This window comes from Acinonyx jubatus, chromosome B1, assembly GCF_027475565.1.
Source record: "Acinonyx jubatus isolate Ajub_Pintada_27869175 chromosome B1, VMU_Ajub_asm_v1.0, whole genome shotgun sequence".
Taxonomy (NCBI): domain Eukaryota; kingdom Metazoa; phylum Chordata; class Mammalia; order Carnivora; family Felidae; genus Acinonyx; species Acinonyx jubatus.
The window spans coordinates 67,646,333-67,668,931 of record NC_069382.1 but is presented as its reverse complement, the minus strand read 5'-3'; the positions used below and the strand labels follow the sequence as shown (position 1 = coordinate 67,668,931).

Genomic DNA, 22,599 nt, shown 5'->3' with positions numbered 1-22,599 from the left:
TGTGTGTGTGTGTGTGTGTGTGTGTCCTATTGATTATGAGATAATCAGGAGGTGGGTAAGCTTTCCCCCATTTCCTGAAAATGTAACTATAGTTTATTTGGGCAGGACCAAATAAACTATATTTTATTTGTATATTTAGACCTTAATTATGTTAATTATCCTGCTTAACTATCCTGTTGAATTTTAACAAAGAAAATATACATTAGAGTAAATATTAAAGCCTACATCTTTACTCTTAGAATTTGAATTCTGATGACAAGCAGGGGCTTAACTCTTGTGAAAACAATACCATTGGAACAAAAATCAGGTTAGAGATCCATCATGGTTTCTTCTTTCTTCCACCTCTTTGCCTTTATCTCCCTCCCAATTTCCCCTCCCCCCCCCCCCCCCCCCCGTATCTGAGGGCCATTCTCTCTTTTTCTGTCTCATTTCCATGTGTCTCCTCACTTCCATTCTGCCTCCCTAACTGTCCTCATCCCTTTTTTCACTATCTCTCAATTCCCTTTCTACTTCGTGCTTGTCTTTTCCTCTCTTCTTTTCTCTTTCAAACCAAGTCCATCACAGTATTCATAAATTAGACTTTAGTTATTATTCTGTTCATCCCATTAAGTTTACAAACTGCGTTGTTAATATTTTAATATCATTACCTCCAAAGAAAAAACCCAAGCAGTTGCTTTTAATTTCTATGTAGCACTAAATAGATTCCTGCCCCCACCCCCCTTCTCTACCCTTGGACTGTGTATCTCAGAATAGTGGCTTGTATTTTACGGTCAACAATAATGACTTTTCCTTACCCTCTTTGATTTCTTTTTAAATAGAAACAGAATGGTTGGAAGACTTCTCAACCTGACATCAGAAAGTTCAGGCTCAAATCCTGGAAGTGTCTTTTTCTATCTGTTGATACTTAGACAAGTCATTTCTTTTGGCTGTCTCACTTTCCTTATTTGTGAAATTGGAATAATAAATTTGTTGTGAGAATTAAATTAATTGCCTGTATAGAAATGCATACACACACACATAAAACAGGTACTCAATAAATCTGTGTGGATCAGATTATTGACCACTATACTCAGTAGTTACTCTGGAGTTCACATCTTTTTCACTCTATCCCAGGAATAGTTTATATTTGATTGGACTTCAAACCAGGGAAATCCTGGTTTGTATGCATGTAGGGAAGGGTGAAGCAAGTTGAGTCAAAGTAGTGTAAGCAATCTGTTCCAAAGGTTTTGCAAAATGGTTATCTTAGGGACCCCTGATGTGAGCAGGGAGTGGTGTGCACCACCAGCATTCATAAAAATAAAATAGGGCACAGATGAAATAAGTCAAGTTCCAGCTATAGGTGTATATGGCATATGAAAGTGAACATTTTGTTTAATCAAAAATACTAATTATTAAAAATGCAGGCGACTTGAATAGCAATTAATATTAAAATATTTTTCTTAGACAAAAAAGATTCTGTTTATTAGACAAAAAAAATTCTGTTTAATGCCATTAAAAATTTTTTTTAATGTTCACTTATTTTTGAGAGAGAGAGCCAGAGGGGGAGGGGCAGAGAGAGAGGGAGTCACAGAATCCAAAACAGGCTCCAGGCTCTGAGCTGTCATTACAGAGCCCAACGCAGGGCTCGAACCCACGAGCTGTGAGATCATGACCTGAGCCGAAGTCAGACATTCACCTACAGGTCCCCCTGCTTAATGCTATTTTAAACCTCCTTTATTCACCATTGTCAACATCAAAAAAATAAAAAAACCCAAGTCCAGTTTTGGAAATATGGGCAAAATCATAATCTATTCTTATGAAAACATGTCTATGTAACAAATACTATCTTAAACTATTCCTGGACTTCTTATGTCAGAAAAAAAGTACTCTCCTGAAATTTATCCAGGCCAGCACATCTTCCACTGTAGTTCTGGACCAAAGCCATCAGCATTAGCCACGAAGCTATTAGGAATGCAGGTTCTCAGTCTCCATCCCAACCCGACTGGATCAGAAACTCTGCCGGTGGCTCAGCAATGTTTCTGAAAGCTCTTCAAGTCACCCCGCACACTACATTTTGAGAACCACTGACCTAGACCCAAGTGAGTGGAAAACAAGGAATGCAGGTGAGATAGTAGCAAGAGTAGAAATAAACTAGAGTCAAACTCTCAATATGGTATGCAGACTTACTAACTTGCTAACTCCATTATCATTATTACCAATTTGTTAGCTTTTATAAGAAACATTGGCACTGTATTGGTTGCAGTCATCTAGAAATTAAAAAAAGAAGAATTTAAGTTGAACTCTGGTCAAAACCTCAGCAATGGTAAGTTGACATGTTGCTGCATCCATGCATGTACAGGTTGGAACATCCCAGGAAGGAAGACAGAATTTTATCATCACCTTTAGGGTCCAGGTGACAAAAATTATGAAATGCAGTTATTTCCTCTTGCTTCTTATTACCGAATTTCCTTCACTGGCTGTGAATTGTTTTCTTTCTTTCTTTTTTTTTTTTTTAATTTTAGAATATCTACATAATTTGTGCTCCCCTGGCTGTTCATTTTTTAAGACATTCATGTTTACATGCTGTTTAATGCTAATTAAATTAGGTCAGAAAGTTGGTTCTTTTCAGAATATGTAAACTTCATGCATATTTGAATAAGCAGCATTAAATATATTTACAATCACATAAAATATAGTATCTTAACATATGAATAAAAGAAAAATCCACAGGTAAAAATCACTTTTAGAGTGTTCATTTATAAGTTAATAATGTATTGCCAAATAAAAAATCTTTCTGTAATGGAAAGGAGACTTTTCCTTAATTAGAACTTTTAACATACACCCTAAAAAATACCTCCAAGCTATTACCATTGACACCAGTAGTAATTATTAAAGTGGAAAAGTAAGTCAAATCAAAATAGTAACTATAAAATTTAGCAGAGTCACCCCCAAAATGAAACACCATTAAATAAATTAAACTGACTCCCCATATATTGAACTATAATATGAACTAAATATATTTAGGGAGAAAAATGTGACTTTTGTATTATCACAGGCATTTTAAACAAGCACTCCTATTTGCTTATTGAGTTCCCACTTTTCTTTGCAAAAATAATTTCTCTATAATGGAATAGTTTACAAAAATAAAATATCTCAGTATAAAAAGTATAACACATCTACTCACTGAACATTTTTCAGTGACACAAGGCAAGCAAAGCAATAGATTTGAAGTTTTCCATTGAATTCATAAGAATCCCTTTCTTTCTAAAATATTTGGGCAATACAGAATTTATAGACATACATATATCAAAATTGGTTACACCATTTTTATAATAACTTTGATCCTTACTGATAAACTTCAATATGAAATGTATAATTTTTCCCCTGAAAAATTTGATACAATTCCCATACAATTTCCATACGTGTTTGCTGTGTATCCTAACCCACTTTTCATCTCTACTCAGAACTATCTAAGATGCAATCAAACAGACTAGAGACCCAAAAGAGTCTCAAAGAGTCCTTAGAGTAGTACTTGGTATCACAATGGCAAACCAAAAGAAAAGGGACCTTTTGCTTTTTCAGCTAAAACTCTTGAGATACCTGGATGAATACATCTGGTAAATACCAAAGAAATCAGATTACAAAAATGTTAGGACCCTCATTCAGAAATCACTTATGTCCATTTTAAACTGAGCGTAACTCAGTAGTAAACATGAAATATTAAAGTAGTGTCAAATTCGCAGATACTATGGCATTTATTCACTACCTCTAGATTTTTATTTAAAAGGAACTCCGCATTTCCAGATGAGAATTTGTTAGCATTTCCTCTGCGTTATAAATGGATGGTTGTACAGAGAGGGCTCCCCTTCGAAGTTACACCAACCCAACCTCATCCCCCGGTTGGAGCCAAGTTGAGTTACTCTACCATGAAGACCTGAGTTCTGACACCGCCCCTCTGTAGACTCTTTCTCTGAACACTCCTCACTTTAGCAGAGGAAAAGGATGTCTACAGGAAAAAAGATGAAGACTTTTGTTATTCCGTTTCCATGTTAGTTTTTCTATAATCCACAGGGGAAATAGAAATCTCGTCTAATACATTTTGGGTAGTGTAGTAGGTTAGTATCTGCTAAAAAGGTATGTCCACCTCAAACCTCAGAATGTGACCTTATTTGGAAATAATGTCTTTGCAGATGTAATGACGTAAAGAGTTTCTGGTTTCCCCCAGATTCTGCTGTCTAGGGAAATGGGAGGACAAGAAGACCCTTCTACTCTCCCTCTCTGGTCCAACTGTCTTGTGCAGACTGGGAATAGCAAAGCTCGTTCTTCTGTTATGTTTTTCCAAATTTCAGTGCTCGAGTTAGGCCTTTGAAAATCAAATACTAAGAATTTGATTCCTTTTGTTATCTGCAAGCTTCTGTGTCATCCTTTCTCCAAAACAACAAAAGCGGAAAACTTTAGCTGCCTGCTCTAGGTAAAAGGACAGAGAATGAGAAAACTTCAAGGGAAGAAAAACTTTGTTAATATCCCAAAATATTTTTCTGCACTTACTAATCTATAAGAATTAGATAAGCAGTATTTATTTATGAGTGTGATGGTGATGATATGTATTTTTAAATATAATTTTTAATTTTTAAGTGGGCCTGCATTTAAAACTCTGGAATACCAAATATTCCTTCATTTCCTAAATACAGTTTTTTATACAACGGTCAGAATGATGGGAAAGGCAGGCAGTTTGATGTAGAACTTAGCTCTTCGCATTTTAGAATATTCCATTAAAGTTAGTGGTCTGCCTTTTTCAAGGTTAAAAACACAAGAGGAAAAGTGACATGGGTCATAAATATGTATTAATACACAACCATGCATTGTCTGTTCAAAAATATGTGGTTTTCTATTTCTTATTCTCAAAATAGCACTGGAAATACCTAAGGAACTGAAACTTTCACTTTTCTCTACACACAAACCTCATTTTATTTTTTTTTTAAGTTTTTATTTAAATTCCAGTTAGTTATCATACAGTGTAATATTAGTTTCAGGTGTAGAATTTAGTGATTCAACACTTACATACAATACGTGGTGCTCATCACGAGTGTTCCTTAATCCCCATCACCTATTTAACCCATCCCCCACTTACCTCCCCTCTGGCAACCATCAGTTTGTTCTCTACATTTAAGAGTCTGTTTCTTGGTTTGCTTCTCTCTCTTGTTTCCCTTTGCTGGACAAACCTCATTTTAACCTCAAGCTCGTTTATCAAACAATGCTTAAACAATGTTTGGGTTAACTTCACAAAGACTTTCATCCCAGAACACTTCCTACTTGATAGGCCACAAAAGGTAGTTTCTTCAGTGGCCTTAATTTTCTTTAAATATGCCCAGGATAATGTCACACCCTTTAATTTCTTCAGAGCTGCCTCCAAAGGTATTAGGAGCCTACAAAGAGGCTAATACTTTCTGTCCAGCAAATTACTATTGTCATTCAAATTCAAGGAGATCCCACAAAGTTAGTTGGATGAATTGTTCTGCCTGGCCAGTCAGCATCCAAAGGTTTATTCTAATGGCCCAGGGCACCTTTACTCTGGGGATCATTCCTTCCTGAGAAAAAGATACTCCCAAGAATGGGTGCTGAGGTGAGTAAATGTCTCAGAATCAGGAATGCTCCACTTTACATAAACCCAAACTTTATAAATTATCTGTTCATTCATTAGTCAATAAACATGCATACTTTGTAACCCATAAGATTTATGCCTTCATCTTAATAATTAAAAAAAAAAAAAAAAGGAGACCATTTGACACAGCATTATTACATCATCCTTTGTTTTGGCCTCCTCTCTGTCAGAGACACAAGTCCCTTAACCTTGGATTATTCCAAACCCAAACATCAGGGGTGCCCAGGTGTGGCTGCTGAAAATTGATGGGAACTTTTGGGAATCCTGCTCTGAGAACTAGAGGCAGCAGCCTCCCCTGAGGGCTGGCAAGAGGTGCTGCAGTTCTGAGCTCCACCCCCAAGAAATGCTGATCTCCTAGGTAGTTTTGGAGCCCAGAAATCTGCATTTTTAACAAACATGGCAGATGAACATACTTGTTAACGTTTTGAAATGATTCACTTCCCAATGCACAGACAATATTATTACCCTGTTTAGAACACCTAGAAAGTGGTTAATTAGTGTAGAGCAGTGGTTTTCAAAGGCATCAGGTCAGGCTTGTAAAAACCTAGATTGCTCCTCCCTCCTCCCCCCATCTACAGTTTCTGATTCAATGTCTCTGGAGTAAGACTCAAGAATTTCCTTTTGTTTGAAGTCCCCAAGTGATGCTAATGCTGCTAGTCCTGGATCTACACTTTGAAAACAAGTGATCTAGACAGACTCTTTCTTGTGCAAATGAGAAAACAAACACTTTCCAAAATGTATGGCATCTTAGGGGTGCCTGGGTGGCTCGGTCAGTTAAGCATCTGACTTCGGCTCAGGTCATGATCTCACGGTCCGTGAGTTCGAGCCCCGTGTCGGGCTCTGTGGTGACAGCTCAGAGTCTGTCTGGAGCCTGTTTCGGATTCTGTGTCTCCCTCTCTCTCTGCCCCTCCCCTGTTCATGCTCTGTCTCTCTCTGTCTCAAAAATAAATAAACGTTAAAAAAAAAAAAAATTTTAATAAAAAATAAATAAAAAAACAAAATGTATGGCATCTTATAACAAGAATTAAACAAAATTAAAAATACCTCTTTTTAAAAAAAATTTTTAACGTTTATCTTATTTATTTTGAGAAAGAAATAGAGCAAGCAGGGGAGAGGCAGAGATAGAGGGAAAGAGAAAATCCCAAGCAGGCTCGGTGCAGTCAGGACAGAGCCCCACAGGGGCTCAAACTCATAAACTATGAGATCATGACCTGAGCTGAAATCAAAAGTCAGACACTTAACCGACTGAGCCACCCAGATGCCCCTAAAGATATTTCTTTAATGCCTGTGTTCTCTTTCATCATATTAGCATGCATTATTAATCCTAAGTGGAGATATAGGATGCAGCATTTCCAAATGTATTTCACCACAGAGCTCTCTCCTCAAGGAGGATCCTGGGAAACTATTTGAGGAAAGCCCAATATAGCACCATAACAAATTAGTGCATTTTAAGAAACTTGGACCTTTCCCATTCCCATCCAGACCTCATCCCTCGAACCACCCCCACCCCTATATTTCTGCCCCAGTGCCAGAAGAATCTGAGAGCATGGGAGGGGCAGGTACATTGTCCAGAATACAAATCATTGTGTAATCCACTTTTCCATAAAACTAAATTATAACGCGTACCTGGCAGGCTTGGTTGGTGGAGCGCGTGACTCTTAAACTCAGTGTTGTAAATTCAAGCCCTACATTTGGGTGTACAGATTACTTAAAAATAAAATCTTTAAAAAAAACTAAATTATAACAAATACTTGATGCAAGTGAAATGATGTTTTAGTATTTCATATACTTCATATACTTTAGAGGAGCTAGTAAGAGCCATATTTTAAATATATTTAAAGTAGCTTTGTAGTCACTGAAGTATATAAAAAATGCATAGGTTTATAAGATTATTTCCTACTATACTGCCATAAGGAGATAAAATGCATATAGAAATAAGTAGAGTATGAAGCAGATTACAATAAGCATAATAAGAAAGATATAAGCAATTTAAGTAAATTATAAGTAATTATATAAATAACTATGTATACATATGTAAATTAAGGACCACTTGCAGTCTTATTGGAGTGTTTGAGCTACTCATTATTAACAATCAACAACTTTGCTAAAGAAAAGAAGTATGCCTCTTCTGATGGACAAGATTTTTGTGTGACTAAATTAGCTGTGCTCTACTGCAGTGGGAGAAGGGCTCCAGCTAACTAGGGTGAATTTCATAACGCAATTCTCCCAAAACTTGTTCTAAGACTCACATGGGACACCAGTGGAAACTATGGATTCCTAGACCCCATACTAACCAAACAAATCAGAATCTACAGTAGAAGATCCTGGAAAACTGTGTTTTTGATAAGTGCTCCAGTTCCCAAATTTTATTGTAGAGTAAGAGAGACTGGGTTTTCTCTGAGGAGTCTTTGAGGGTAGAGCCTCATTCATTCATTTATTCATTCACTCACTCAGTTAGCAAATATGTACTGAGCTAATGTGGCATACACCACCAGATTTTTCTTCATCTGTGTCATTAATTTTTATTTACATTGTTAAATAACAAATATTCAACTGAATAAACTGATCAAATTGGCTTTATGTAAGGATTCGTGAATCAAGCAGCATCCAATATAGCAGGTAGAAAGAAGTTCCTTTGAGTTGCAGAAAAGGAAAAGTTTCTAAAGACAGAGGAGGAAAAAAAAAGGAAATAATTAACCAAGAATGCATTGTTTTAGGCAAGGTTGCCCTACTAAGAGAAAGAGAGGGGGTTTATCAGTGGATTATCTCCTAGTGCTGACCAGGAAATTTCAAATTGACTGGTTAAAGGTCACATTCCTGGGGAGTTAAGACTACAATTAGGTTAGGTATTAAGTCTTGCTTTGCTGATTTGGGGATTAGCACAAGTGACATTATTTGGAGTCTGCTGTCTCATTTTTAACAATAGTATCATTCCATCATTTTTTAGCTAGAAAAAATTCTTTTTCAATAAACATTTATATTGTTAATCAACACTATTATTCACTCAGCAATACATAAGGAAATGATACGCCCTAACACAATGGTCTTCTAGTAAAGTGCTCATTATATGACCTTATGATGCACACAAAAAAACCAGACAACCAAACTTTAGTGGGATCATTACCAAAGTATGAAAAACCATTCTGCTCACTGCCCCAAACATCCTTAAGAATGAAGGATTTAAAATATAGAAGCACATATTCCAAAAGCTGTTTTCTTAAAAATGCTAACTTTCCAACTTTGCAATTTTGGCTATAATTCCTATGTTCTATATTCCTGCCTTCTGGTGGGGGGAAGTAATGAGTGGGAAGAAGCAAATGCTTTGGGAAGGCAGAAAGAAAGGTAAAAACTAATTCCTAAAAAGCTTGTGTGTTTGAAGATGTTGCTGTTTAAAAAGAGATCGTCCCAAAAAAGATATGCTCTATCTAGGGAAGTATAAGCAGGTTTGTCTTGCTTCTTTCTGCATTCTAAAAGTACCCACATCTATACTAATATCACATCTCTTTCCTTTTTTTTTTTTTTGACTCTGTGTGTGTGTGTGTGTGTGTGTGTGTGTGAGTGAGTATGTTGTGTTGAGGTACAATAAGGTAGAAAAGGAGAAAAAAGGAGTAGGATTAAGAAAATGAAAAGAGAAGCAGCATAAATAACTACACATGTCAATTTGTTGGACTCAATCATTGCAACCAAGGCCACAGAGTGAACCTCTTAAAATAGAGAGCAATGGTGAGGGACAAAGTATTAGCACAGGGTGCCAAGCCCATGATTTTAAGCACTGAACTATCAGTTAATGGTAAAAAATGCGGCAAATTGAAATAGTTCAGTTGTAAAAATTCAGTTCCATACAGGGCCTGCTAAAGAACCAGAGTGAAAGAAAATCAACATCTACTGGCACTCACCCCATTCCTGATCTCATAAATTTCCCAGCAGCAGTGAAACACTAACCATAGAAACAGCCCTGTGTTTCTGGAATGCTGTCACCTCACCTCATTTCCATTGCTGTTTTCTGAGGTCTGGGCGGATGTGTCAGGAACATGAACATGAACATGAACGTGGGGCAGGGGGTGTCCTCCTCCTCCTCCTACAAAGCCAACAAGGCGCTGGCAGCCTGAAAGGAGAAATTCTTCAGACCTTTGCAAACCACTTCTGCCTTTGCTCTCTAGATACACAAGCTTGTTTGTAAAAATAATCAGTGCCTCAACATATCCAGAGCCAAATGACTTATCTTACATATCTTATTTATAACATGTAAATGTATAAAAAATCATAGCATAAATCTATAAAAAAATTTATTTTTTAAATTAATGTTTTAGTAATACTTTAATGATTTACAATGTTTTCATTGATTCCTAAGTAGCAATAGTGATGAGCTTAAATTCCAGTTAATAACTACTTCTGGTTGTTATTTAAATGAACTTTTGGGGATGCCTGGGTGGCTCAGTTGATTAAGCATCTGACTCCAGCTCAGGTCACCATCTCATGGTTAGTAAGTTCAAGCCCCGCGTTGGGCTCTGTGCTGTAAGCTCAGAGCCTGGAGGCTGCTTCGGATTCTGTGTCTCCCTCTCTCTCTGCCCTACCCCTTCTCACACTCTGGCTCTCAAAAATAAGTAAATGTTAAAAAAAATTAATAAATGAATTTTTGTATAATTCACACAATTCTGATATAAGAGCCTCAATAATGGAAATGAAATAGACAACAGAAAAATAAGCAATAAATAGTGTTGGTTAAATATTTAAAGCCAATGTCACACAAAAGCTGAAATTCTGTAGGTAGACTATGTATTGATAAATCATCTATTTGGCCTAAGAAAGAAAAATTTTTAATTATTTTACTGTTTTAACTCTTTAGTAAATTTTGATAATCTGTTTGATAAACATCTTAGAAGCAGTTGTTCCATCTGTAAATGAAGTGACAATAGTGACCAAATAGAATTATGAGGATAAAATAAAGTACCTAGTACAATGTAGTAGGTATTTGCTAAACACAAGTTCTCTCAGAGCTAAGTGCTAATATGCAATTTCTCTGTTAAAATGGGAGAATTAAAATCTCTCACAGAATCCTCCTTTCTTATATCTAAAGATATGAACCAAGTTTTTTAAAGCAAAACCTTGCCAAAAAATCAACAAACACAGCCAAACCAGGAAAGGGGGAAAGCCAATGCCGTAAACCAAAACCGGACAGCCAAGGAAACAAATAGGTAATTCTGAGCCCAGAAGAATAGATCATTTTGTAAGGCTCTTAAACCTATCCCTAGAACTCATACTGGAGATGCAGAAAAATGTTGGAAAATGTCATCATTTCTGTAGTGAGACCACAAAATTAAACTACACCGAAGCTCATAGTTTCAGAAAAAATGCACTGCTTTGTTCTCACACTTGAGATTCCACCTGGGCTCCCAAAATGCTATAAATGTCCAACCACACTTAAACCATATTTTAATCCAATAATTCAAAAGGTCTCTGTATCTATCAGGGTTTAATGGAAAAACCAGAACCCATTCTAGGTATGTTAAACAGAATTTAGATACAAAAATCCCGGTAAGGCTGGAAGAGTGGGCATCAGCAAGGCTCCCATTGGTGCCATTGAATCCAAGAACACATCAACATAGCTGCAATCCAAAGACTGAGACAGTGACTACCCCAATCACTGCTGATCCTGCTGTCCCTACCACTAACACAACTGCCTCTTCACACCCACAGAGCTGGTAATACTCGAATTGTCATGCTGCTGCCATAAGTGCCTCTTAACACAGTGTCTCTGTTTTAGACATAGCAGCAGGAAAATGATCTCTACCTTTCTTCTATCAACCAAAATATGTGTGAGTACACATGATCCTGGCTGTAAAGAAGATGTGAAATGTTGTGAGCTTTGCAGTCTCTACTTTCCAGGAACACACCAATGAAGGGGGAGTTGAACAGAGGTTGAGCAAGCCAATCTACAGTATCCACCATAGGTCCATTTCAGCTCTACAATACATGGGCCATGTCCCTCATAATCCACCCCTTTGGTGACTCAATGCCCATAAGTGTTTGCCTCTTGACTTTATTTAGTCTAAGGCAACAATGAGTCTTGATTCCCGTCAACAATCTGGCAAACTACTGCGTGAGCCAGCACACTGAACCCAGAAACCTGTGTTAATTAGCTGTGCTCAAAGTTATAGTCACTCCTCCTAGTATAGTATACTTAGAAATTGTTCCCAAACAATTCCCTTGAGTTTCTGCTTTTTAAAATAGCAAAATCTTTTGGTATGTAGATCTTCTTTTTCTGAGTCCAACTTGTGCTTGGCTTCTTGGGTGTGTTAGGATCTGACTCTAGTTATAATAGTCTGGGAAGCAGAAAAGAATACTCAAAATGTGGGGCCCTTTGAAGAGACCTCAAAAGTTATTTACCTCAAGTAAAGTAACTAGCATGTCTCCAACAGACTACAACCAACCCTATGGGACAGGGAAGGGAGATGTTTTTGCTGACAGGAAAGGTTCCATGGGATGGGGATTCAAAGTATTTAAATTCAACTCAACGTACTCAAATGTCCCATTATAATTTGCAGGGTTTCTCTCCTTCCAAATCAGTGTCCTAATGTTCACTTAAAAGAGATAGCAAAACATGAATTCAGCTTATGCTGTAACCTTTGTAATCCACTGGATCAGAGTCTATCAGATTTGAGGTTACATCAATCCTGAGATCACAAGAGATAAAAGATTATCTTAGAGTGATCATGGAAGCTCAGTAGTTCTCTGAACTTTTTCATACCGATAAGATTGAACCAAAACCCTGGGCTTATCATTTTCTAGCTTTAATCTCCCCAGGACATCTCCATAACTATCTTATTCCACAACTCTAGAAATTTCTCATTTTCATTCTAATGATTTGCCATAGCAACTACTGTGCCAGAGTGTAGCCTTCTAAGAGGCACATCATAAGGAAGCCATAAGTGATCATTGAAGTCACTTCTTTGTCACAGTGTGACATAAACTTTGAGAGTCCCATTTTCTAATAGTAACAGTATTGCCATTATCTTCAACACCAACCAGTTCAAATCATCAATCTAATGTTTCCATCCTTGAAAGCATTATCTGCAATCCCTTCTGGAAGGAAGAAACAGAAACCACTCTCGTTTTTGGGGGGGGGGGGCTTAAGAAAAAGCAGATTTCATGCTAGGAAGAAGGTGTTTATAGAATCACTGTTAAGGCTATAGAAGCAAGAGTCAGGAGTGGAGAAAAAATCACCATAATTGCAAGCCCAAGATCAAGAAGTACTAGTGACATTCTGTCACTGTCACTAGTACTGCTAATAATCTCTTTACTTGTGAAACTGAACCCTGAGACTGGTTGCAGTAGCTGCCCCAACTCCCACTATATACCCACAAGACTGGTATCTATAAACTTCCGATCTCACATGCGTGCATTCAAATGGAAGAACTTATCTGTAACAAGAACCCTAGTTGCTAAAGGTATGGAAAACATAGATTTGAGCTACCAACTTCTAAAGAACAAGAAAACATTCTAAACCCAGTATAGAACAAAGGAGAAACAAACTGCACAAAATCTACCACAGACTCAATAGCTTGTAGTCTCTATTTGGCTGTATAACCTCAGTCTTTCCAATTTCCTCCCATTCTTCCTGTTTCTCTAAGATACCATCCTCATGGTGTCAGAGGCTGGGGAGGCACCTTGAACTGATACCTGGGTATTCAGTGGATGGTATTTTCTGTTTCTAGGATGTTGTTCCTGGCCACCTAGTTACTGGTACCCATCTGGGGTCTCATGCTGAAGAGTGTGGTTGGTAAACTTGAGGGCCATCACTTATCTCCCTCTGAACTGAGATCTCATTATATTATTTTGCTACTTCTATTTTGAAATCTTCTGTAATAGACGAGTTTTAAAACTAAAGAGGCATGCTAAAGGAAGAATATTTTAAATACAATGTTTAAATAAACTTGTATTCAATTTTTCACTTTTAGTGGGATTTCTAAAAGCAAGACTAATTTTACAAGTATAAATAGCATTTATGCTAGACTTAATACTAATTTATAAAAACAGGAAAATTTGGGGGTGGCTGGGTGGCTCAGTTGGTTAAGCCTCCGACTCTTGGCTTCAGCTCAAGTCATGATCTCATGGTTTGTGAGTTTGGACCCTGCATCAGGCTCCATGCTGACAGTGCAGAGCCTGCCTGGGATTCTCTGTCTCCCTCTCTCTCTGCCCCTCTTCTGCTCTGTCTCTCAAAATAAATAAACTTTAAAAATTTTTTTAAAAAACAAGAAAATTTTATAGGTTTTGTCATCTTCTCATATGTTTATGCATCCTTAAAGAGTCTTGGCAACATTCTGAAAAAATTTTAAAACCTCTGGAAAGAATCTCTGGAAGGCTTGTACCATCTGCAAAGATGTCCAGAGAAGTTGCTCCTACACCCCCATGCAAAGTCCATTCTATCACATAATTGGCTTCCTTGTCTCTTATGTTTAGTATTAACTAAAAGGTCATAAGGAATTTTGTACGGTAAAATTATTTCTTTGGTTTTCTCCCCAAAGAAGGACTTTTATAATTTTTATGTTTTTTAATTTTGTTTATTGTTTATTTATTTTTGAGAGATAGAGACAGAACATGAGCAGGGAAGGGGCAGAGAGAGAGGGAGGCACAGAATCTGAAGCAGGCTCCAGGCTCTGAGCTGTCAGCACAGAGCATGACACGGGGCTCTGAACTCCTGAACCATGAGATCATGACCTGGGCCAAAGTCAGACGCTTTACCAACTGAGCCACCCAGGCGCCCCAATTTTTATGGTTTTTTAAATGATACAAGAGCTTAATATCAAAATCAGAAAATATAAATGAGAAAATATGTAAGCACTCAGAAGATAATTCCTGTTAAAACCACCCATGACACCATGGTGCCCTTTAAAAGAGAGAATGAACGAACGAACGAACGAACGAGCAGAAAGAAAGAAAGAAAGAAAGAAAGAAAGAAAGAAAGAAAGAAAGAAAAGTAAGCAACATGATCATGCTGGTCAGGTTCTTTTTTTCTTTAACAGTCATGATCATCTATCCATGTTAACACATCTCCAATATCAGTTTAAATGATAGAAGAGAGAATCATAATTAATATGCTAGGAACAGTATGCTGTGTTTCAGTACTTAAGAAAGCACTGTTCCTTTTTTTTTTTAATTTTTTTTTAACGTTTATTTATTTTTGAGATAGAGAGAGAGACAGAGCATGAATGGGGGAGGGTCAGAGAGAGGGAGACACAGAATCTGAAACAGGCTCCAGGCTCTGAGCTGTCAGCACAGAGCCCGACGCGGGGCTCGAACTCACGGACCGCGAGATCATGACCTGAGCCAAAGTCAGCCGCCCAACCGACTGAGCCACCCAGGCGCCCCAGCGCTGTTTCTTAAAATGTGGTTCAAACACTACTTGCCAAAGAATCACCTACAGTGCCCATAGTGGAGATGTGGGGACCCATCTCAGACGTGTGAAATCAGGACCTCTAGGTGGGGGCCCAGAAATTTCCATTTCTCAACAAGCTCCCAGATGATGCTTGTCTCTCTTGTGACAATCACCTATTTATTTTAAAGAGAGGACCTATTTTTCCCAACACACCAGAGTATTTCTGTTTTCTTGAATTTTCTGCTTTCTGATTTTTATTTTAGGAGACAACAATGGATGGCCTATACAATTTGACAAATACTTTGCCAGTTACTACAAAATGACCTCCTTGTATCACTTTGAGACACGAACATCTGAATGCCGTAAGTAATCAGAGGGATTGAGTCTCCTTTTCCATGAGTTCATAATAAGATATCATGTTTTTAAAAGTTGGATCCAACATATTTTTTAAAAGGTTAATTATAGTTTTCTAACTGCAAACTCTATCAGACATGTAGCCTTAATTTGAGAATTCTATTCAAAAGTGACTCAGGGATCCCAAGTAAAAAAAACAATACATTATGCCAGATACTGTTGTGAACAAAATTAGTGTCTGTCAGTCAGGGTTGCTATTATATATCCCTTTTTCACAATCACTATAGACTCTGATACAAAGGGAACTGTAGAAACAGAAGGGCAGAGAAGCTGTTTGGATTTTAATGTTTGCAAGTGAAAAAGCTTCTGGGATCTAAACTACTTTAGAAATACAAAAAAGTCTCATTAATCCAAGAGCTATTAATACAAGAGCTATAACCTGCTATGTTTAGTCGCATACTGAAAACTTCCAACACACAGGAGGGGCTGTGGGAGGGTATGACCTCAGGACGGACTCTGCAGTATTTTAGAACATGAAGATCTTGTCAATTTTTCCTTTTAAATAATTTGTGTTTATTCTGATAAATTATGCAAATGTGAATTAGTGCCAGGGAGTTACAATTTGATCTTAGCTCTGCAAAACCTTGGTTAAATAGTTGGGAGTGGGAGTGGAGAGAATCCTTTACTACATTATTTCCTTTATGTTCTATTACAAGTTGTAAAGTATAGTTTTTTTCTTAAGGTTTAATATTTTTTTTTTGTCTTCAGCATTCAGATGAGAATAATAAAAAACTACTACTAACAGTCCCCAATTTAAGGACCATACTTCTATCCTGCCAATCCACAGATTACAAGCAATCTGTCTCAGTCTAACATTTTCTCCTTGTACAGAAACCAAATTACTCGATCGTTGAAAAGCTAAAACTTTTTGAGAATGAAAAAGGTAACAGGTATAATTTAACTGCTAATAGAATAAAAACAAAAAACAACAAAAAAAAACTAATGAGTTATGGCATATTATCTCAAAACATGGATTTTATTTTTTTGTTTTATTGTATAGCCTTTCCTGAGTCTATAGACTCAGAGGCTACCAGCACTAACTTGCTGGTGCATTACTTATCTTTTTTATTTCAACATAGTTGAAATATCCTGTATAAACCATTTGTATCATATTTTCACTTAGCATTTTGACATAATCAGGTATCCATGCTATTATAAGCTCTTTTTGAATATACTATATATTTTTAAGTGTCATAATTTGCTTACTCATTCTTTGATTGTTGGATATTTTGGTGTTATTTTTTTTTCATTTTTCCCTATTACAGGTAACCCTGTAATCAACGTATATGAATTATTTTAACTCTGTCAATATAAACAGAAAAAACACACTGGAAGTAATGCTAATTTCACTCCCTCCATTTTAACCCTTCCTAGTCTCATTCTCAGAACCTTCGTCTTCTTTCCCAACCCACACCCTTCCTTCCCCACAACACTCACGTTAGACATGGCTGTAACTTGGAGACAGAATCCATTTTCAGAGATCCATAGCCAAAATGGTTACTTACAACCATAAAACTGTTTAAAAGTTCTTGGCGGAGACTGTTTACAAAAAACACAAAACCTAAGTTATGATTTTGATCTCTTGTAATCCTATAAAATAGTCTGCAGAGTTATTTGGGAGGAGAGGTAGAACACCTGTCATCCCATAGCTGAGCAAAGGGAAGTTTAGTAGGTCAAAGTCATCCACCACCTTTGTCATGGAAATCTCTAGTTTGCATTAAGACACTTTTCTACTCTCTGGAGGCTTTACAGTAAAGGTCAAAAACTGGAAGCCTACAAGCAGAAAATTCTCATAGAAAGTTTTCTTTGTTCTGTGATGTTTTAAAATATTTTAAGTTGGCTATTATCATTTTTTAAAATAGGTACATAAGTACCTATGTATGACATTGTATTTCTGGCTTCTTTGAGAAAGTTGGTTGACTTGGCTACACATGTTCTTATCCTAATATGGCAACAGTTAGGAGAAGCTGTTCCACTGGGACATCTGGACAATGCCTACACCTATTTTGCCAGTCCCCTGGACATAAGAGTCTGTACCTCTACCATACAGGTTAGGGTTTCAAAGTAAACGTAGAGGGAAAACACTCCTCATTGTTCTCATTAATCAACCATTCCTATTGTACTATTGAGCTATATGAACACATCATTGAAAGTCTAACAGACATTAGAACTATGAGGTCACATCTTTAAGACCATCACTACAGCCCCACAAGATGGCCAAAGGGATACATTCAACTCTTCCTCTTCCCAATGGCAGCAGTGAGAATAGAATGGCTGGCTATGCATTAAAAAAGTTCACTCCCAGGGGGCCTGGGTGGCTCAGTAGGCTCAATGTCTAACTTTGGCTCAGGTCATGATTTCACAGCTCAGGTCATGATTTCACGGTTGGTGGGTTCAAACCCCACATCAGGCTTGCTGATGTCAGCATGCAACCCACTTTGGGTCCTCTGTTCCCTTCTCTCTCTGCCCCTCCTCCACTTGTGCGCTCTCTCTCTCAAAAATAAATAAAACATTTTTTTTAAAAGTTCACTCCCATAAATGACATTTTTGACATCCTTACATCCCTATGTAATCCAATCCAAAAGAAGATCATAAAAAATCCTTTAAAGAACTCCTGAATTTTCCAGAAAAAAAAAAAGAATTCTACCAACACTATAATTCATGTTTAGTTCTCCTCTTTCTCGCTAGTTAAAAATGACTTAGTCTTCCATTAAGGGTTAGATTATGCTATTAATAAATACTTTATATTTTAATGTTTTATTTACTTTTGAGAGAGAGAGAGAGAGCAAGCATGAGTGAGAGGGGCAGAAAGAGAGAGGGACAGAGGATCTGAAACAGGCTCTGCACTGACAGCAGCAAGCCCAGTTGGGGGCTCAAACTCATGAATGGTGAGATCATGACCTGAGTCAACGTCGAGGCTCACCTTTACTGAGCTTCCACCCAGGCACCCCGATAAATACTTTATTCTTAAGTAGCAGCTTTAACATGGACATTAAAGCCCATCACACACTGTCAGTCATGTGACCCCTGGACATAACCACTCTCCTTGTATGAGTAAAAGCAGATGACTTCATTCATTTTTGCAGCAAATGGAGAAGAGTAGTCTGCTATTTAAAAAAACAAAAAATGCGTGGGTTCGTAAATTGTATGTTTTCTCATCTTAGTGTTCTAGCATCATTTTAACATTAAATTAAAAGCAAACTTTGTAAACTTAATTTAAAGCAGTGCCCAAATTGCTTAGGTAAAACAGGACACACTTTTGTACTAAATAATTTTCTCATAGTTTCTCATTTCTTTCTTTTCATTACCCTCCTCTTCCTGGTCCCTCACTATCCCCATTCCTTACTACTTCCTCCTTATTCAGTGGTCGGTTCTGTGCCCGTGCCATGTCTTTGCCGAGGTTTAGAGGTTGACTGTGATGAGACCAATTTACGAGCTGTTCCATCAGTTTCTTCAAATGTGACTAAAATGTAAGTAGAAAAGAATGGCTTCAACCTGACAGCCAGAATAGCACCTGGAAAATTGTATCATACTTAAGGCCTTGTCATTATTAATGCATTTTTATTCAAAGATGATATCATTGTTCTCCATCAATTATAATGATTGCTGATATTTATTTTACATTTAGTAAATGCTAGGCCCTACTCTAAATTCATCTATATATTAATTTCTTTGGTCCCTGATAATAATCCTATCAAGTATTTAGTGTCTCCACGTTTTACCTAAACAAAAAATGTCATCATTTATGTGCAAGTAAAGAGAAAAGACTGCCAGTTAAACTATGATATAAAATTTTCTTATTATAAGAATGGACATTTATTGAAAGAGTTCTTTTAGACTTTGTTAGAAACATTCCTATCTACAAACAAGCAAAAAAAGAAAAAAGAAAAAGAAAAAGAAAAGAAGAGACAAAAACTGGATAAAATATTCCTAGAACTTCACATTTAAAATCTAACTCTTCTGAATCACATCTGACTGAGAGAGGTTGCTATTGTTTTTTTTTTCCCAAGTAACTCAAACTTATATATATATATATAAGAAAATTATCTTCACAATAAGTGGTTTGTTGATCCAGTAATAATTCCAATTCAACAAACTTTAGGAACACAGTCACAAACATTTGGCTGAAACTTTTCAAAAGCAATCAGTGGAGGATAGATATTTTCATCCAATATTTTTGCTGAGTTTTTTGTCTCACCCAAGTGTTTTAGTGCCTTATAGTTCTGACTTTTGAGTATATGAAGACAAAATCGGAGTAATTCTTAAATTTACAAATACGGGTAAGTCCTGCCTTTGTCAACCCAAACCACATAACACAGCAACTCATATGCTTGAAGTATAAGAGGTGGGGAGAGCTAGAGTTCAGAGTTCCTGTGGATAGTGGTGCCATCAAATTAACAGAATCTGGGAGGGTTTACTCAATTGATAGTGACCTGAGGAGTTTCTTCAACTTGGTAATAAGCTAAGAATATCAAATGGGTGAAACCACAAAGACTTATTTTCCAAGGTAGGTGATAATCCCACCTGAACTAAGGCAAGCATTCTACCCTATCCCCAACTCACCTCGCTCTTTCTCAATAATTAGTCTTAGTATTTTACTAGAATTAAATAACAATCTGAGATTCCATGGAGAGTTGCCATGCTTTAAGTCATGACTGGACCTGTTCAGTATAAAAATTGATGATGATTGCATTCTATTTTCAAGGAAAAACATTGATCACCCCCACTGCTTGTATCAAATTAGCAAAAAATCAAAGAATACCCTGATGCTGCCGGTCCCATTTTTCACTTTCCTACAAGTAAGATTTGAATCTGTTCTTCTGCAACTTAACTAAACTTTGCATTAAGAAAGGAAGAGATGGACAGAACCGGAGGAATGGAAGAAGATAGGCAATGACTAACCAGACAGTGTGTACCCCTAAAGAATACCTAAAGGCATTCTGATCCAAATTTAAATAAAAAACTGTTTTGGCTCAATGCATACATTCACACATCCATTCACACAAACGTTCATAAAGAGGTGTGTGCAGTCCTGTGGGCCACCAGTTTTTAACCCTTGGTACAGAGAAAAAAAAAAACTGGGATCAGCTCCTTGTGAATGACTGACTATAGGAAAACGAGAGAGAAGGAAGAGTCCAAGATGATTTCAGAGTTTCCCTCCTGAGTAAATAGAGTGATCCAAGAATGGGGACACTTGATGACAGTAAGTGGCTAAGATTAGGACTCCAATATTAGATGGATTTTTCAACTTGAGGTTAACAGGTCACTCAGCAGAAATTTTCTAACAGGCATTTGGAGATGTAGAAATAAAGCTCAGGAGTTTATTTCTGTAACACTTTCTTTTCTGTTTTGTTAAAAAAAATGCATTTTCTTGTGCTTTGGATTGAGCAGCTTGATTCAAGTTCCTCATTTCTACTTTTTTCTGCAGAAAGCTGACTCAGCATCATACTCACCCCAGTCTTTATTCAATTCCATAGAGAAAAGGAACACTAGGCTTTACAACAAATACATTAAAAGAGTAAATATCAAATTTTATTACTGAGTTCATTCCATATTTTGAATTGGAACTCTCATAGGGAAATGTCAGAAATGGACTAAATCATATATAAGTTTTAAAGAAACCAATAATCCAGATAATATTTATTAAAGTTGGGGGGGGTACCTGGGGGGCTCAGTTAAGCTTCCAAGTTCGGCTCAGATCATGATCTCTCGGGTTTGTGAGTTCGAGCCCTGTGTCAGGCTCTGGGCTGCTTCAGATTCTGAGTCTCCCTCTCTCCCTGCCCCTCCCCCGCTCTCACTCTTCTCTCTTCCTCTCAAAAATAAATAAGCATTTAAAAATGTATATATATTTATTGAAGTTGGCATTTTTAAGACATTTCACATAAATGCTAATGAGCAAAAGAGACAAACAGATAAACATAATTATTTATGCATTGTTCTAGCTTCCTAAACATTAATTTTGACTGCATGAGAGCTGACGATAAGATAGATGCTGGAATTTAACCACTAAACCACATAATCGATTGTAAGAGCTTTCTTTATCAAAACTGCAGCTAGCTTTGACAATAGTAATTAAACTAAGTAGCTTCTCTCTTTCACACACACACTTCACTTTGTGAAGAGTCAGACTTGGAATATTACATTTTAAAACTCAAGAATTTATTATATTAAAAAATTTGGAGAGGCGCCTGGGTGGCGCAGTCGGTTAAGCATCCGACTTCAGCCAGGTGACGATCTCGCGGTCCGTGAGTTCGAGCCCCGCGTCAGGCTCTGGGCTGATGGCTCAGAGCCTGGAGCCTGTTTCCGATTCTGTGTCTCCCTCTCTCTCTGCCCCTCCCCCGTTCATGCTCTGTCTCTCTCTGTCCCAAAAATAAATAAACGTTGAAAAAAAAAATAAAAAAAAAATTTGGAGTTTGTCCTATTCCGTGAGAATAATAACACCTACCTTTTTCCGTTTCAACAGGGTATTATGAAAATATCAAGAACGCTATTTGTAAAAATACTTGACATCACTTAGAAGGAAGTAGCCTATAAATCCTAGGCACTCTTAACAAAACACCAACTTCCTAAGAAACCATAGTTAGGAGTCCTTAAATGAGCTCTCCTTTCCTCCAGAGTAACCTTCCCACTCAGGTGAATTAGCTTTTCCTCTTTTAGTCTCTCATTGAACCTCACCTGTGTCTCTTTTAAGCACATCAAATTTCTTCCTTGTACTACAGTGGTTGGGGTTCTAATCTCTATCAGAGAAAGGGAAATGCCATAAGCTCCATGGGGGCCTACAAAATGGTTTTTCTATATATCCTCCAAAGTTCCCAATAGAGTATAATAAGCTCTTAACACTGTTTTTGAATTGAATTTATAAGAAAATATATATAATAAAAATAAAACAAGCTGATTGCCGTTTTAGCCTTGGGCTATAAAACTGAAGTTACTTTCCAAAGAAAAATCTCTATTTATAGATAAAATATGTTCTTTTTCACCCCAATAGAATATAAGCTCTGAAGAGCAGGGATATTACTGGTTATTTTCCAAAGTGCAAATGGAAGGCATTTAACATGTTTGTTGAGAAAATGAATGAATGCATGAATGAATGAGCACATTTTTGAAAGCACACTAAGATTTTGTCAATATTTTTAAATCAAACCCAAATATTCAGCAGTTTATTTGT

The 22,599-nt window shown here is 37.0% G+C and overlaps 1 protein-coding gene and 1 long non-coding RNA gene across 6 annotated transcripts in view; one reads left to right on the top strand and one right to left on the bottom strand.

The window, feature by feature from the left end:
• RXFP1 (relaxin family peptide receptor 1) overlaps nucleotides 1–22,599 on the top strand; it is a 139,165-nt gene that overhangs the window by 66,449 nt on the left and 50,117 nt on the right. For all 5 annotated transcript variants that reach the window (XM_053216777.1, XM_053216776.1, XM_053216778.1 and 2 more), the window contains exons 3-4: nucleotides 15,281–15,379; nucleotides 18,796–18,901. In XM_053216777.1, the coding sequence (XP_053072752.1) occupies nucleotides 15,281–15,379; nucleotides 18,796–18,901 (205 nt within the window). The remainder of the gene's footprint in view (nucleotides 1–15,280; nucleotides 15,380–18,795; nucleotides 18,902–22,599) is intronic.
• LOC128314433 (uncharacterized) lies at nucleotides 1,420–21,554 on the bottom strand. The gene is made up of 3 exons (XR_008296057.1): nucleotides 18,778–21,554; nucleotides 9,625–9,746; nucleotides 1,420–3,985 (listed from the first exon to the last, which is right to left on the bottom strand). It is a non-coding gene; the product is annotated as an uncharacterized LOC128314433 (long non-coding RNA).